Below are 15849 nucleotides of genomic sequence, written 5' to 3'. Positions count from 1 at the left end.
AGGGTCTGGCTCTGTTGCCCAGGCTGGAGTGCGGTGGCACAATCACAGCTCACTGCAACCTCCGCCTCCCAGGCTCAAGCAATCCTCCCACCTCAGCCTCTTGAGTAGCTGGAATCACAGGCGCATGCCACTACACCCGGCTAATTTTTGTGTTTTCAGTAGAGATAAGGTTTTGACATATTGCCCAGGCTGGTCTCAAACCCCTGGGCTCAAGTGATCTGCCCACCTCAGCCTCCCAAAGTGCTGGGATTATAGGCGTCAATCCACGCCCAGCCTGAAAATGTAATACTTGGCTTCCAAGAGCTGGTGTGAGCCAGCCACAACACACACTGAGGCCTGAGGGGTGACAGGAGTCAGGTTATGGGCACAGATGGGAGCAAACCTGGACCTTTAATCTAAACCCACCCTTCTCACGTCAGCAGGTAGAAGCCAGGTGCTGTGACCGCGCTGGTACCCCCCTCACTCTCCCCTCCTTGCCCAGTTCCCTGCCAGGTACCTTGCAGAGGCTTGGCTGCCCGCTGGAAGAAGTTCTGCTCATTGAACAAGCGCCCATCCTTGGCATCCTGCTGGGGGACAGGAGAGGCAGAAGGCTGTCACACTGAAGTCTCAGACAAGGGCCCCCAGTTCCCACTGGCAATTTATTACTCCCTCAATGATGAGGTTCCTCACCGAGTCCCCACATCAGAGCCGGGTTCCTCAGGTACTACACACAAACACACATCAGAGACTGCGAGCTACCTCCCAGTACCCAGGTTTCTTTTCTTTCTTTTATAAGAGCCACAGTGTTCCCTAGAATGTGGCGTTCAGCTTAAAAACTACGTTTCCCAGCCTCCTTTGCAGTGAGGACGGACCACATGACCAAGTTCTGCCCAATGAGGATGTGAGCAGAAGAAACGTGGGCAACTTCCAGGTTATGCCCTTAAAGGGCTTTCCGTTCCTCTTCTGTTCCAGCTGGCTGCAATGCAGATGTGATGGTGGAAGCAGAAGCAGCCACTACAGCCCAAGAGATGCAGGTTATGTGTTGAAAATGTTGGTGCAAAAAGACAGAAGGAAACAGGGCCCCTTGTTTATAAAATCATCATATCAGCTCTGGAAAACTGCCCCTGATTTTAAGTGAAAAAGCAATAAAAATATCATCTTGCTTAAGCCACTCTTAATATTGGGTATTTGTTAAAAATAACACCAATGGCCAGGCAGGGTGGCTCACGCCTGTAATCCCAGCACTTTGGGAGGCTAAGGCAGGTGGTGGATCACTTGAGGTTAGGAGTTCTAGATCAGCCTCGCCAACATAGTGAAACCCCGCCTCCACTAAAAATACAAAAATTAGCCAGGCACGGTGGTGCGTGCCTGTAATCCCAGTTACTCGGGAGGCTGAGGCAGGAGAATTGCTTGAATCTGGGAGGCGCAGGTTGCAGTGAGCCAAGATTGCACCTTCAGCCTGGGTGACAGAGTGAGACTTTGTCTCAAAAAAACAAAAAAAACAAAAAAAAAGCCACCAAATTTTTTTTTTTTTTTTTTTTTTTGAGACGGAGTTTCACTCTTGCTGCCCAGGCTGGAGTGCAATGACACGATCTCGGCTCACTGCAACCTCTGCCTCCCAGGTTCAAGCAATTCTCCTGCCTCAGCCTCCTGAGTAGCTGGGATTACAAGCACACGCCACCACGCCCAACTAATTTTTGTATTTTTAGTAGAGACGGGGTTTCACCATGTTGGCCAGGCTGGTCTCAAACTCCCGACCTCAGGTGATCCACCTACCTCGGCCTCCCAAAGTGCTGGGATTACAGGCGTGAGCCACCGTGCCCAGCACACCAAATATTTTAATTAAAACACAACTCGTGCAGCTGGGTTCTTAAGAGTACAGAGTCAGCTGGGCGCAGGTGGCTCACACCTGTAATCCCAGCACTTTCGGAGGTGAAGGTGGGAGGATCGCTTGAGCCCAGGAGTTCCAGACCAACCTGGGCAACACAGGGAGACCCCATCTCGATCAAAAAAAATTAGCTGGACGTGGTGGTGCATGCCTGTGGTCCCACCTACTTGGGAGGCTGAAGTGGAAGGATCACTTGAACCTAGCAGACTAGAGGCTGAGTGAGCCTTGATTGCACCCCTGCACTCCAGCCTGGGCGACAGAGACTCTGTCTCAAAACAAACAAAAACCCAAAAGAACTAAATGACATAATGCTTGTGACACTCAGCACAGGGACTGTCACATAATAGGTTCTCAATAAGCAGGTGCTGCTACTGGTCATTAGTGAGCCTAGCTCCCTGCCCCAGCTCCTCCTCTTCTTGTCCTTCCTTTTCCCTTTTTGCGTCCTGAAGTCCTCCCCACGATGCCGGCGAAGCCCATAGTGACTGATGCGAGTGACGTGGGCACAGCCACGTAGGCCCTGAGCAATCTCACATGGGGTATTCATGCCTGCCCCACTTCCCCAAGCGGGCAGCTCCTTCAGGGCAGCAATTGGGTCTGACCCATCTCTGCAGATGTCCCCAGCACTCGGTTCACAGGAGGCTGCAGGAAAGGCTTGGTGAATGAATAAATGGATGAACACCACTGGGCATTCAGCACCCGACCTTTCAAATGCTTCAGAACAGAGCTGCCTTCCCAGTGGATGGGGAGGGTGAATGTCCTCTGGTCGGCCCGGTGCCCTGTGCTCCCCTCCCAGCCCATCCCTCTTCCTGATGGGACTGGGACATGGCACGGCCCCCGCCAGACTGGCAGCTTCTCCAGGGCTGGGCCTGGGGCCAACTCTTCATCACCGAGTTTTGAGCCTCAGGAAATGCTGATGAGATCAGATGCACGAACAGAGAGCAAGGCTGTATTTCTAGGATGATGAGCGTAATTACAGTAGTAATAACGGGAACAGCTCAGATTGACGGGGTGCATACTGTGCCAGGCACACCTGAACCACGCAGAGAAGCATTAAATGGGACACGGTAGCTGCCCAGCTGGGAGGACTCAATGAAGCAGTGCTTGTGAAACACAGCCTGGCTCAGGCCATGCCAGGCTCTCAAAGCAGGTGCTACCCATCACTAGTGAGCCTGGCTCCACAGCCCACGCTCTGACCCACTCTCATGGCCTCCATCTAGGGCGGAGGGAAGGCAACCCACCCAGCTGTCCCCGGTTTTCTGGGGTGTGAGATTAATTCAGATAAACAAAAAGAAAATAAAAGTCACCCGAAATCCCAGCACCCAGAGATGATGGTGGGGCTATGAACCATGACGATGCCCTTCTGTTAGGCAACTCCTCTGTGTGGAAGGCGTGACTCACCCTCGTGGCCACTCTCCCTTTCTCTGTTTCCTTTTGGCCCCACCCTCAAGCGTACATGTCCGACAGCTGAAACTCATGCTCAGCACCTGATGTGTGATTTCACTGAATCCTCAGCACGGGGACCCCATCTGATGGGTTCTCTGTTGGACCCCACACCCAGCACGGTGATACACAGTAGGTGCTCGATATGTGCACGCTGCGAGGCCGGCGGTAGGGGGCAGATGGGCCACATCCTGTGGGTATTAGCGGCTCCATTTCATGGATGAGGAAACTGAGTTCTGAGGGGGCTTGCCCAGGTCACACAGCCGGGGAGCATCAGAGCCAGACTCTGGCGGATCCAACTGTGGGTTTCTAACACCCCGGGATGATGGAGAACTGGGTGCCTGCCCGGTCCACGGTCTCATCGCTCCTTGCAGGTGGGGACCCTGGTCCCCAGCCGAGCTCTCCCAGCTGACAGAGGGGCTCAGAAGTCAAGGATGTGTTTGTGAAATTCCCTGCCCTCCAAGCTGTCCCCCTACCTGCAGGGTCACTTACCAGTTTGAGCGAGAACTTTTGCTTTTGCGGTCCTGAGTCACAGGCGAGGGCGGAGGTGGGTGCAGCTATAGGGGAACAAACAAGGGAGTGAGGTTATAACCGCAGGGAAGGTCAGGGTCATCGTCCCCAGACTTCCCAGCAATGAGGAGCGGCTCTGGTGCTCTGGTTCTGACAAGGTCAAGCGCACTCTTGGCTCTCACGACCTGCTGCTTCCTAGTTTTAAATAAGCTGCTTCTCCCTCTTTCTCTCTGTCACTATCCAGCCGTGCAGGAAGGGTTAATGCAGCAGGCCTGAGGCGGCTCTCCTGGCAAGGTCTGGGAGCCTGGATTCCGGCAGGGCTCCCAGAATCCCCTAAGTGAGTGGGGCTCGCTGAGCCTAAACTGCTTGCGCAATCACTGTGGTTTCTGTGCAACACCTTCTTTCCTCTGGGGAACCTGAAGTGCGGATACATGTCAGACAGAGGGGGCCACATGACTGCTCCCCAGTAACAGCCCTGGGCACTGAGCCTCTGAGGAGCTTCCTGGTGGACAGTTCCCACGTACGTTACAGCCTGTGGCTGGGGAATTAGGTATGTCCTAGGCAGAGTGACCTCATCCAAGGCCACATCCCAGGGCGACCCAGGTCCAATGACTGATTAAGGTGGACATAAAGGCCCAGCCTCTCCTGGCCCAACACGGACCCACGTTGAAGGACCACTTTTGCTCCAGAGCTCTGCAGGGTCAGCTGAGGCCATCACTGGGCTGCATCACAGCGCCGCCTCCCGCTCTGCCCTCCCTACAGCGCCGCCTCCTGCTCTGCCCCACCTGCTTCCTTACCCCTCCCTGGGTTCTGATCCCTGAGGTAGCTCCCCATAAGCACCCTGCCCACTTGTTCCTCAACACAGCCTGCTCCAGGAGCCCTTACTGTTCATTTACAGACCCCACCACGTCTCCGGCCCTGTGCTAAGTGTGGGCTTCACATGCATTGTCCCATCTGACAGATGAGGAGAGAGGCCAAGAAACGTCAGGCTGGCCAGGGTTCAAATCCCAGCTCCTCCCTCTACTCTCTGTGTGACTTTGGCCTCCATTTGCATGTCTGTAAGATCGGAGCAATAAGGCCTACCTGGAAACTGGCTGCAAGGACTCAACAGACAGGCAGGAGTAAGAGCAGCACCAGCGATGTGTGCAGCAAGAGTCTGCGTCCCCCTGCACGCACACTGCTCGGTGAACCCATTCAGCCCAGAGCCCAGCACAGAGCCTGGAGTGTCAGGATTGCTCCACAGGTGGCAGCCTTAAAATATCCCCATAACACAAGGGCTCCGCAGCTGGGGAGTGGCAGAGCTGGCTCGACCTGGGTCCATGAGCTGAGCTACTGTCACCTGTGCACCCTGAGTCATGCTGGTGTCCCTCCTTCCTCTGCTCTCATCGTTCCCACCCTCCCTTCCCCATCGAGGCTGGTATCATCTCAGAAACTGGGCTGAAGGACGGGGGGTGACAAAGTCACCAAGAAGCCGTCCTTGCCCTCAAGAAGCTCCGGCTGCAGCAGGGTTGGGAGCCAGCTCTACACGTTCAAGGCCAAGGGTGGTCTGAGCCCAGGGGAAGAGAGAGACATATGCAGGACCCGCATCTTGGGGAAAGAGATCCTTTCCAGCTGTGGGGAGAGCACTGGGGGCATCATGCTGGAGCAGGCCGTGACATCATGACCAAGCATCCGCCCCTGTCTGGAACCCAGGCACAGGAACAGTACCTGTCTGTCACAGGCACCATGAGGTCAATGACAATGTGTACATGCCTGGCACTCAAGAGGCAGGCAGGAAAAGCTGACAATTTGATACAATTTTCCTGCACTGCTTTGCAGATTATAGAAAGCTTTTCTCTTTAACTTTTCTAACTGGCCCTGCTGCCAACAGCCTGGAAAGCCAGCTGGGCAATTTCCAATGTAGAGGGAGTCAAGGGAGGCGACAAGGGAAAATGGGCTTGGCCAAGGGCCCCAACAGAGCCGGGCCACAAGCCCAGGGCTCTAGACTCTGTGATCTAGGGTGGCAGATCCAGGTTTCTGCTTGACAGAAACCTGACACATGGAAAAACTCTACGTGTGCCAAATGAAGACCTGGGCATGGCGGGCAGGCAGGTGAGCGCCTCCCCTTGCCAAAGTCAGCTGGTCCTGAACTTAGAGCAGGAGCACTGTTCTGGGACCCATCCTGACCCTAACACCAGGAAGCATGTACACGGCGCTGGCTATTTTCCCGGCATCACTCTACTCATTTCACTCTCCTGACTGCAGCCCTGTGAGGGCAGTAGCATTACCATCTCCCCTCTGCAGATGAGGAGACTGAGGCACAGGGTCACACTGTCATTTGAAAGGTCAAGCTACAAGTGGCCAGCAGAGGCAGCCCAGCCCACTGCTGAGCTCCAGGGTGTCCCATGCCTTCTACCTCCCGAGGCCCTGCTGGGGACCCTGACTGACTTCTCCCTTCTGGCCTCCAGAAGGAACCAGCATAGCCAACACCTAAGCTCTGTACCCAGTGATTCTGGACTTCTGGCCTCTAGAGCTGCAGGAGAATAAGCATGTGCTGTGTTAAACCACTCAACGTGGTAACTTGTTACAGCGGCCATAGGAAACTAACACAAGCCCCACCTTCCATCCGTGAAGGCAGAGGCTGGGGAGGGCAGCGTGTGCCTGACCCTGAGCTGCTACTCACAGACAGCTCTCCCCAGCGCACCGCAGTGAGCAGCTGCAGGGACTCATGTGACTGACGACAGATGGTGGCTCTCCCACACAGCTCTGGGGAGGCCCAGGAGTATGACATTATAATTCAGTACTGGACAGAGAGATAAGGGTTAATCAAGTGCTTAGAGCATGGCGCAGAGAGTGGGATAAAAGTGTCCACTGCTCGAATAACCATAATGATTCAGCTTGTTCTTGTTTTATTGTTATTGCTTTAAACTACGGGACACACAACTCCACCATCTCTTCTCGACTGGTGCAAACTGGCAGAAGAAAAGGGCGATTTGCTCTGGGGCGATGCCACCCGATGGTGGTGTGACCCAAATGCAAGCTCCGCGTCAGCAGGGCCTTCGCCAGCCCCGCTCCCCCTGCACTGTGTCTGTGATGGCACCATGGCCAGGCACATGGTAGGTGCTGCTTAAGGATCCACTGAGCCGCCGGGCGCAGTGCTCACGCCTGTAATCCCAGCACTTTGGGAGGCCGAGGCTGGAGGATGGCTTGAGGCCAAGAGTTTGAGATCAGTCTGGCCAACAGAGTGAGATCATCTCTACTTTAAAAAATAAATAAATAAAGGGACTGCTGAAGGAATGGATGACTCAGGCAGGTTGGGCGCTGGGGTTTGCTATTTTTATCAAACAACCCGAGTCATAAAACGCAAAACCGAAACCACATTGGCCCAGAGTAGCCCCTTCCTGTGCTTTCACTGTGGGTTTCCGGGGAGGGCAAGTGTGGTTTCTTCTCTCAGGAGCTCCTGGCCCAGTGTGTTTTCCTCTCCTTCTCCCTCTTCCTTCCCCGCCCTCCTGCACTCTCCCCACTCTGCTCTCTCACCTCAATCTCTTTCTCATGGTTGCTTTTCATCCCTCTCCCTTTCTCCTCCCTCTGTGCTCCTCGGCCCCTCATTCCTTCTCATCCAGATTCCTTCTTGCTCTTTCTCCCCAACCTCTCCTGCTTTCTCTCCCGTTCTTGGGAGAAGCCAGAGTGCCTGCGTTCAAATCCCAGCTCTACAACTTCCAGGCTGTGTGCCTTTGGACAAGTAGCTTCCCCTCTCTGTGCCCCAGTTGTAGGATGGGGTAATATGGGTGCCTATCTCACAGTGTGGCTGGCAGCATTACATGAGTAAGACATAGAGAGTTCCCAAAGTGTCTGGCATGGGATCCTGCCTGTAATCCCAGCACTTTAGGAGGCTGAGGCGGGAGGATCGCTTGAGCCTGGGACGTTGAGGCTGCAGTGAGCCGTGACTGCACAACTGCACTCCAGCCTGACTGATGGAGCAAGACTCCATCTCTTAAAAATAAAAGTGCTGGCACAGGTGAGGGCTCCCTAGGTGTTAGCCATGGCCCTCTTTCCCTTGCTCCTGCTTGGTCTTGGTCACACTCTTTCCCCTCTCCGTCACCTTTCCTGGCCCTGCCTATCTGTCCCTGTTATTAACACTGCCTCCCTCTGCCTCGGAAGGACCCTGTACAGTTTTCCAAGTGCTTGGCCTCCATCTCCTATCATCATTTGAGCCAACAGCCCAAGGAGACAGGGGGCAAGGCTTCATCTCACTTTTCCAGTGGGGGACATCAAGGCATAGAGTGCCTGAGCTGTTCGCTGGGGCTCCCTCAGCGTGCTGGAGCCAAGTCAGGACTCAGATTCAGGGCTGTCTGAAACACCAGCTGTCCGTCCTGCCTGCCCGCCCATACTCCAAGGCAGGGAGGGCCAACGGAAGGCTCAAAATTGCCCACATGCTTGTGGGCACTTCCAAATCAAAGACTTCCTGTCGAAATCCAGGTTTCAAGCTTTTCCTAGAAAACCTGGAAGATTCTGGAGCCCAGAGCCTAGCTAATAATTCACACCTCTGGGATCCATGTTCTTCATGTATAAAATGGGGATAGGGATAGTACTGATACCCTAAGGCTGTGGTGAGAATGTAGCAAACCTCTGTCCATCAAATAACTTGTAAGCAAATACTCACGGCAGCGTTACTCATAACAGCCCACAGTGGAAACAACCCAAACGCCCATCAGCTGCTAAGTAGCTAAGCCACACGGGGTGCTCCCATACCGTGGAATATCACGCAGCCGTAAAAGGACTGTGGCAGTGACGCGCCATGGCATGGATGCACCTTGGGCACATGCTGCTGAGTGAGGGATGCCAGACACAAGAGGCCACACAGTGCAGGACTCCGCTTCTGTGAACACCCAGAAGGGGTAAATCCACAGAGGGAGAAAGGCAGTTAGTGGCTAATAGTGGATGGGAGGAGAGAAAAATGGGAGTGATGGCTCAAAGGTACTGAGTTTCTTTTTGTGGTGACAGAAACGTCCTGGAATTAGATAGTGATGATGGTTGCACAACACTGTGAATATCCTAAAGGCCACTCAGTTGCACCCTTTAAAAGAATGAATTTTCATGGTGGCTCACGCCTGTATTCTCAGCACTTTGGGAGGCCGAGGCAGGTGGATCACTTGAGGTCAGCAGTTCAAGACCAGCCTGGCCAACATGGTAACACCCTGTCTCTACCAAAAATACAAAAAAAAAAAAAAAAGAAAAAAAATTTAGCCAGGTGTGATGACATGTGTTTGTAATCTCAGCTACTCGAGAGGCTGACGCAGGAGAATTGCTTGAACTCAGGAGGTGGAGGTTATAATGAGCTAAGATCGCGCCACTGTACTCCAGTCTGGGTGACAGAGCAAGACTCTCTCAAAAATAAATAAATAAATAAATAAATAAATAAAATAATAACAAAAGAATAACTTTTTTTTTGAGACGGAGTCTCGCTGAATAACTTCTTTTTTTTTGAGACAGAGTCTCGCTCTGTCACACAGGATGGAGTGCAGGGGCGCAACCTCGGCTCACTGCAAGCTCCACCTCCCTCGTTCATGCCATTCTCCTGCCTCAGCCTCCCGAGTAGCTGGGACTACAGGTGCCTGCCACCTCGCCCGGCTAATTTTTGTATTTTTAGTAGAGACGGGGTTTCACTGCGTTAGCCAGGATGGTCTCTATCTCCTGACCTCGTGATCCGCCCATCTCGGCCTCCCAAAGTGCTGGGATTACAGGTGTGAGCCACTGCGCCCGGCCAATAAAAGAATAACTTTTATGTGAGTTTTATCTCAATTAAAAAGCTCCAAAAAGAAAAGAAAGGAAAAGAAAAACCCATGTAAAGTGCTTAGAACAGGCCTGGCCTTGCAGAAGCACTCAATATTTAGTACAGTTAATACTAACACTACTGCCATAATTATTTTCCTCATTGTATTTTTTTTATTTTTTATTTTTTATTTTTATTTATTTATTTTTTGAGGCGGAGTCTCGCTCTGTCGCCCGGACTGGAGTGCAGTGGCCGGATCTCAGCTCACTGCAAGCTCCGCCTGCCGGGTTTACGCCATTCTCCTGCCTCAGCCTCCGGAGTAGCTGGGACTACAGGCGCCCGCCACCTCGCCCGGCTAGTTATTTTCCTCATTGTAACAGAGGCTGGGATTTTCAGCCTCATGCCTCCCTCCTCCCCTTCCATTCCACACCTGGGCGAGCGGATGAGCAAGCCTGGGTGCTCCCTCCTTTGGGGTGTGCATCCACAAGACTCAAACCACGCGTGGTGTTGGCCCGTGTGGCGGAACCCTCAGCCCAGCCCCACCCCCAACTACGATGAAACACCTGGCCAGTCTCCCGTCCTCACTCTCAAGGCATCTCAGATCTGCATGGGAGGCCTGCCTGCTCTCCGCAGAGCCCGCCATTAGGTAAGCAATAAACCTCTCCTATCCTCTTGGTGTGTGTGTGACATCATCAGCCTCGATGTTTCAACCAAATCTTAGGTGGGGATCCATCCTCTCTCTGCACACTGGCCAGGAAACAATCATCCTTAGCACGCAGCCCCTGGGCCTCCCACATGCCAACAGCAGGCGGGCTGAGAAGGGACACACTTCACACAGGGCACACGCCTTCCAACTGGCCGCAGTCCCCACCACGCCCAACTGCCTTACTCCAGCCTGCTGCACTCACTCCCACTGTTGCCCGGCCCTGCTGGTGGGTAGGCGTAGAGTCCTAGGTCTAAGAGAAAGTTGCCTAGCGGCAGGTCTGCAGCTAGGGACATGACTTCCATTCCCATTCTCAGGAAGGGGTCCCCTCCCACTGTCCTAGCGCTGAGACGACCCAGTCCCTGGCCGCCCATGGACACAGCGTACCTTCATAGAGAATGCCCTGGTCGTCCCTGGTCTGGAGGAACTCCAGCTTCCACTGTCGCCCACTCTTGTCTGTCAGCACTGTCCCTGTGGGCAACGCTTCAAGTGAGGTGGTCACCCGGCTCCGCTTCAGCGTCTGAGGGCTCCGCTTCAGCGTCTGAGGGCTCTGCCTGGTCTTCTGAGGGTTGCAGCTGGTCTTCTGAGGGCTCCGCTTGGTCTTCTGAGGGCTGCAGCTGGTCTTCTGAGGGCTCTTCCTGGTCTTCTGAGGGCTGCTTTTGGGGGTTGGGGGTCTGCTCCCGGAGCCTGCAGGAGGATGGTAAGAATAAAGCAAAAGCACCATCCAGGAGAGAAAAGTTGGATGGGGAGTGAAACAGCACGCAAACTACTGTGCCTTTATGAATTCGTTCATTCAACAAACACTTCCTTGGACCTTCTATGAGTCAGGCCTTTGAGTGATGACATTGGGGTACAAGATAAAAATTGGACCTGCATCCTTCCCTCAGGAGTGCCCAGTTTGGTGGGCAAGTCTACTCTAGACACAGCCAGTCAGATGCGGGTCTGAGACAGGGCAGCACAGACAGATATTAGGGCCCAAAAGAGAAAGAGATCCTGCCTGGAGAAGTTAGGGTAGGCTTCCTGGAGGAAGGGATGTTAGAGTTGGGTCTTGTTGGATGAGTAGAAGTTTGCCAGGGAAAAAAGGACATTCTAGACATTTACGCAAAAACATCCTGAAAAAGGACTCAGTCCTGAGATAGAAAGGGGCCAAAAAATTTGTTAGACCAAAGCCCTGCCCTGGAAGGGTTCCTAGACTGGCAAGAGAATGGGGTGGGTGTAGGCCGGGTGTGGTGGCTCACGCCTGTAATCCCAGCACTTTGGGAGGCCGAGACGGGCGGATCTCGAGGTCAGGAGATCGAGAACATCCTGGCTAACACGGTGAAACCCCGTCTCTACTAAAAAATACAAAAAACTAGCCAGGCAAGGTGGCGGGCGCCTGTAGTCCCAGCTACTCGGGAGGCTGAGGCAGGAGAATGGCGTGAACCTGGGAGGCGGAGCTTGCAGTGAGCTGAGATCCGGCCACTGCACTCCAGCCTGGGCGACAGAGCGAGACTCCGTCTCAAAAAAAAAAAAAAGAGAGAGAGAGAATGGGGCGGGTGTGGTGGCAGACAGATTTGGACACAGGAAAAGACATCGTTTACTCTGTTCCTCCCACCCACCATCCCCTAAAGGCAAGTAATGGCAAGAGGCCTCCGAGCCCAGAGGATAATGAGGAGCAAAGGGGACACCTCACACTGCCACTGCGTCGGTGGCTTCAGATCCAAGGGCCCAGGGAACAGAAGGCACACAGTCCTCAGGCCTCCCGTGTCCTGGGCACTGGCTGGGCACAGGGAATATACACAAGTTGTGCTGGGTCCTTGCCTGCAAAGGGCCCCCAGTCCAGAAAGTGAGGCAGAAAGGCCCGTGGAGCCTAGAGTGACATGTGCTCCAATGAAGGCTGCAGCAGGCATGGGGGGTGCCAGACAAAGAGGCTGGAAAGAGGCTCTGGTGGACGATGAGGAGGTCTGGATGCGAGCCTACGGCACTCAAGAGAAGCTTCCTAGAGACCAGACCAGCGGAGTGGCAGTACACAAGGCCAAGACGGAAGGTGAGAGTGTCCTGCGCTGAGGGAACAGGCTTAGCAAAGACCAAGGTTAATCCCCAAAAGTGTTTTCTGGCCAAAGACTGTGTTGAGGGCTAAAGCAGGAACCAGGCCACACAGATGCCAGACTGAAGAGCTTGGTCTGAGGGTACCAGAAACAATAGGAGGCTGTGTGCAGGGAGGGGCCGGGGCAGCTCTGGGTGCCAAAAGACCCATCTGGGGCCATTCAGAGGCAGACTGGAGCAGGAGATGGGAAGCTGGAGTCAGAGAACAGGCAGGGATGGATGATGTTTGAGCCAGGACTGTGGTAGTTTTGTCCCAAAGATCATTAGACAACCCAACTTTGCTCCACTTAGAGTTAGGCCAGATGGACTTTAACTCTTACCTTTGGATCTCTCAGAGGAACTCAGAGCATCTTCAGACTCAGAACTGTCACCATCTGAGAAGAGGGATAATCGGGGAGAGGTGACGGTGCTGGACCATTTCACTTTCTTAGGAGAGGTTTCAAAACTGGAGTTCAGCCCTCTCTTTGAGCCTAAAGAAAGGCAGACAAAATGCAGACTGGAGTTACAAAGGCTCCTTTGCAGGCTCCACCGGACTGGGAGCCCCGAGGTTATATTCAGCTATGCTCTTCTCTTTGGCCCTCAATACCAATTCTTGCTTCTTCTATCACATAAATATCTAAGTAACTGTTCCTTTTAGTTGTTCTCTCCTTCTTAGGTCTTAGCCTTTCTCGTATCTTCCAGTACTTTGCCACTCTGTGTCCTTTCCACATAATTTCTTTATATGTACATATATTTCTTTATATGTACATATATTTGAGATGGAGTCTCACTCTGTCGCCCAGGCTGGAGTGCAGTGGTACGATCTTGGCTCACTGCAACCTATGCCTCCTGGGTTCAAGCAATTCTCCTGCCTCAGCCTCCCAAGTAGCTGGGATTACAGGCATGCATCAACATGCCCAGCTAATTTTTATAGTTTTAATAGAGACAGGGTTTCACCATGTTGACCAGACTGGTCATGAACTCCTGACCTCAAGTAATCCACCAGCCTCAGTCTTCCAAAGTATTGGGATTACAGGCATGAGCCACCATGCCCAGCCTCTTCCATGTAATTTCTTAAAATTTATCTTCCAGTTAACTAATTCTCCCTTCAGCTATGTCTAGTCTGCTGTTTAAACCACCCACTTAGGTTCTGATTACAACGATTATATACACACACACACACACACATATACACATATATACACATAAAATGATTGTGTATATATATATATGCACACATATACATATACACATATACAATCATTAGAGTTATTTGGTTCCTTCTCTTATTTGCCTGTGCAACTTTAACCTATTCCTTCATTATGCTTTCAATTTGTCATTTTATTTATTTAAATGTATTAAGCATGCTTTGTAAACATTCTCATCTATTAATTCTAAAGTCTGTGGTCTTGGCAGGTATGATTCTGTAGTTTGTTGTTTCTGCTGACTCTCAGGCTAGCTTATTTCCTGGTGTCTTTGTAAATCAACAGAGACTGGTGCTTATGTTCCTTGGACATTGACCTGTGGTAATTCCCTGAAGTTTGTCTTTAAAGGATGTTTTCCAAGAGAAGATTTGTTTATATCAGGCAGGGAGTGGTACCCACATCTCATCACTTTAAGTTAAATGTTCAGCTTGCATTTTGGGGGACCACACAGATCAGTGTGAATTCTGGCCCCAAACTGGTGAGAATGTAAATTCTTGATTAGGAATTCTCAAAGAAGGCTGGGCGTGGTGGCTCATGCCTGTAATCCCAGCACTTTGGGAGGCTGGGGCGGGTGGATTGCCTGAGGTCAGGAGTTTGAGGCCAGCCTGTCCAACATGGTGAAACCCTGTCTCTACTAAAAATATAAAAATTAGCTGGGTGTGGTGGCAGGTGCCTGTAAACCCAGCTACTTGAGAAGCTGAGGCAGGAGAATCGCTTGAACATGGGAGGTTGAGGTTGCAGTGAGCCAAGATTACACCACTGCACTCCAGCCTGGGTGACAGAGCAAGACTGTCTCAAAAAAAAAAAAAAAAGGAATTATCAAAGAAGACATTCCTCCTTTTTTTACCCACCACCAAAGCTGACAAATGTCTCTACCAATTTTCTCAGTGGAACAATTACTTTTGCTGTAGTTCACCCACTGAGTAGCCCCAGATTTAAGAGGAGGTAAAGAACGTGTCCTTTCTTTTTAGTTGACACGGACTAACTCAGCCAGCATGGTTGGTCCCTGGGCTACCGGAATGGCCTCCTAACTGGTTTCCATACCTCGAATCCATTTTCCACACAGAGAAGCCACAGAAGTCTTTTCAAAATGCAAAGCCTATCGTGTTGCCTACTTGGCAGAAGCTCTTTCGCAGCTCTCCACATCACCAACAGTTAAAACCAAACTCCTTCCCGTCGCCCTGCCTGTCTTCCCCCAGGCGGAAATGTTCCTTACTTCTCCAGTGTGCCTGGCTCCCTTCACCTCACATCTGCTCCCCATATCACATCCCAGTGCCTGGAACACATGTGCCAACTCTCACCTTGCTCATTCTTTTTTTTTTTTTTTTTGAGACGGAGTTTTGCTCTTGTTGCCCAGGCTGGAGTGCAATGGCACAATCTCGGCTCACCGCAACCTCTCCCTCCCGGGTTCAAGTGATTCTCCTGCCTCAGCCTCCCAAGTGAGCAGCTGGGATTACAGGCACGCGCCACCTCGCCCGGCTAATTTTCTATTTTTAGTAGAGACGGAATTTCTCCATGTTGGTGAGGCTGGTCTCAAACTCCTGACCTCAGGTGATCAGGCTGCCTCAGCCTCACAAAGTGCCACCATGCCCGGCCCATTCTTTTTCATCCCTAGCTCAGTTCAAACTTTACCCACTTAGGGAGGTTTTCCCTGATCCCCCAAAAAACATGTTCCCTTATATGTGTTCCAGGGTCCATTCAGTTCCCCTCTGTTATCATGCAACCTACTGATAATCATTTACTCAATGTCTGTCACCTTACTGAGCGGTAAAAACTATGAGAGAACAGAAACCATGGCTGCTGTCTCGTTTCTTACCATAATCCTCAGGACAAATACAGCACCTCAGCACATGGCCAGTTACTCATACATATTTGCCATCTGATGACTGAAGGAGTGAATAACGAACTGGGCTCTAGGTTAGCATTAGGAAAGGCAGAGGTTGGGTTAAGAACTGACTCTGGCCAGGCACAGTGGCTCATGCCTGTAATCCCAACACTTTGGGAGGCCAGATGGGTGGATCACCTGAGGTCAGGAGTTCAAGACCAGCCTGGCCAACATTGTGAAACCTGGTTTCTACTAAAAATACAAAAATTAGCCAGGTGTGGTGTTGCACGGCTGTAATACCAGCTACTAGGGAGGCTGAGGCAGGAGAATCGCTTGAAGCTGGGAGGTGGAGGTTGCAGTGAGCTGAGATTGTGCCACTGTACTCTAGCCTGGGTGACAGAGGAAGACGCTGTCTTAAAAAAACGAAGGCCGGGGCCGGGCGCGGTGGCTCAAGCCTGTAATCCCAGCACTTTGGGAGGCCGA

General features: G+C 52.1%; 1 protein-coding gene across 3 annotated transcripts in view; it reads right to left on the bottom strand.

Annotated features, from left to right (window-relative positions):
• The window catches only part of VRK3 (vaccinia related kinase 3), a 50015-nt gene that overhangs the window by 20443 nt on the left and 13723 nt on the right, over positions 1-15849 (bottom strand). For 2 of the 3 annotated variants that reach the window (XM_011946323.1, XM_011946322.1), the window contains exons 4-7: positions 12678-12827; positions 10660-10959; positions 3800-3864; positions 497-563 (exon numbers count right to left, since the gene is read on the bottom strand). In XM_011946323.1, coding sequence (XP_011801713.1) covers positions 497-563; positions 3800-3864; positions 10660-10959; positions 12678-12827 — 582 coding nt within the window. The remainder of the gene's footprint in view (positions 1-496; positions 564-3799; positions 3865-10659; positions 10960-12677; positions 12828-15849) is intronic. The other variant, XM_011946324.1, reaches the window with a different exon arrangement.

The sequence above is a fragment of the Colobus angolensis genome, unplaced genomic scaffold, assembly GCF_000951035.1.
Source record: "Colobus angolensis palliatus isolate OR3802 unplaced genomic scaffold, Cang.pa_1.0 Scaffold25, whole genome shotgun sequence".
Taxonomy (NCBI): Eukaryota; Metazoa; Chordata; class Mammalia; order Primates; family Cercopithecidae; genus Colobus; species Colobus angolensis.
Note: the sequence above shows the minus strand (reverse complement) of the source record. Positions and strands in the feature narration are given on the sequence as shown.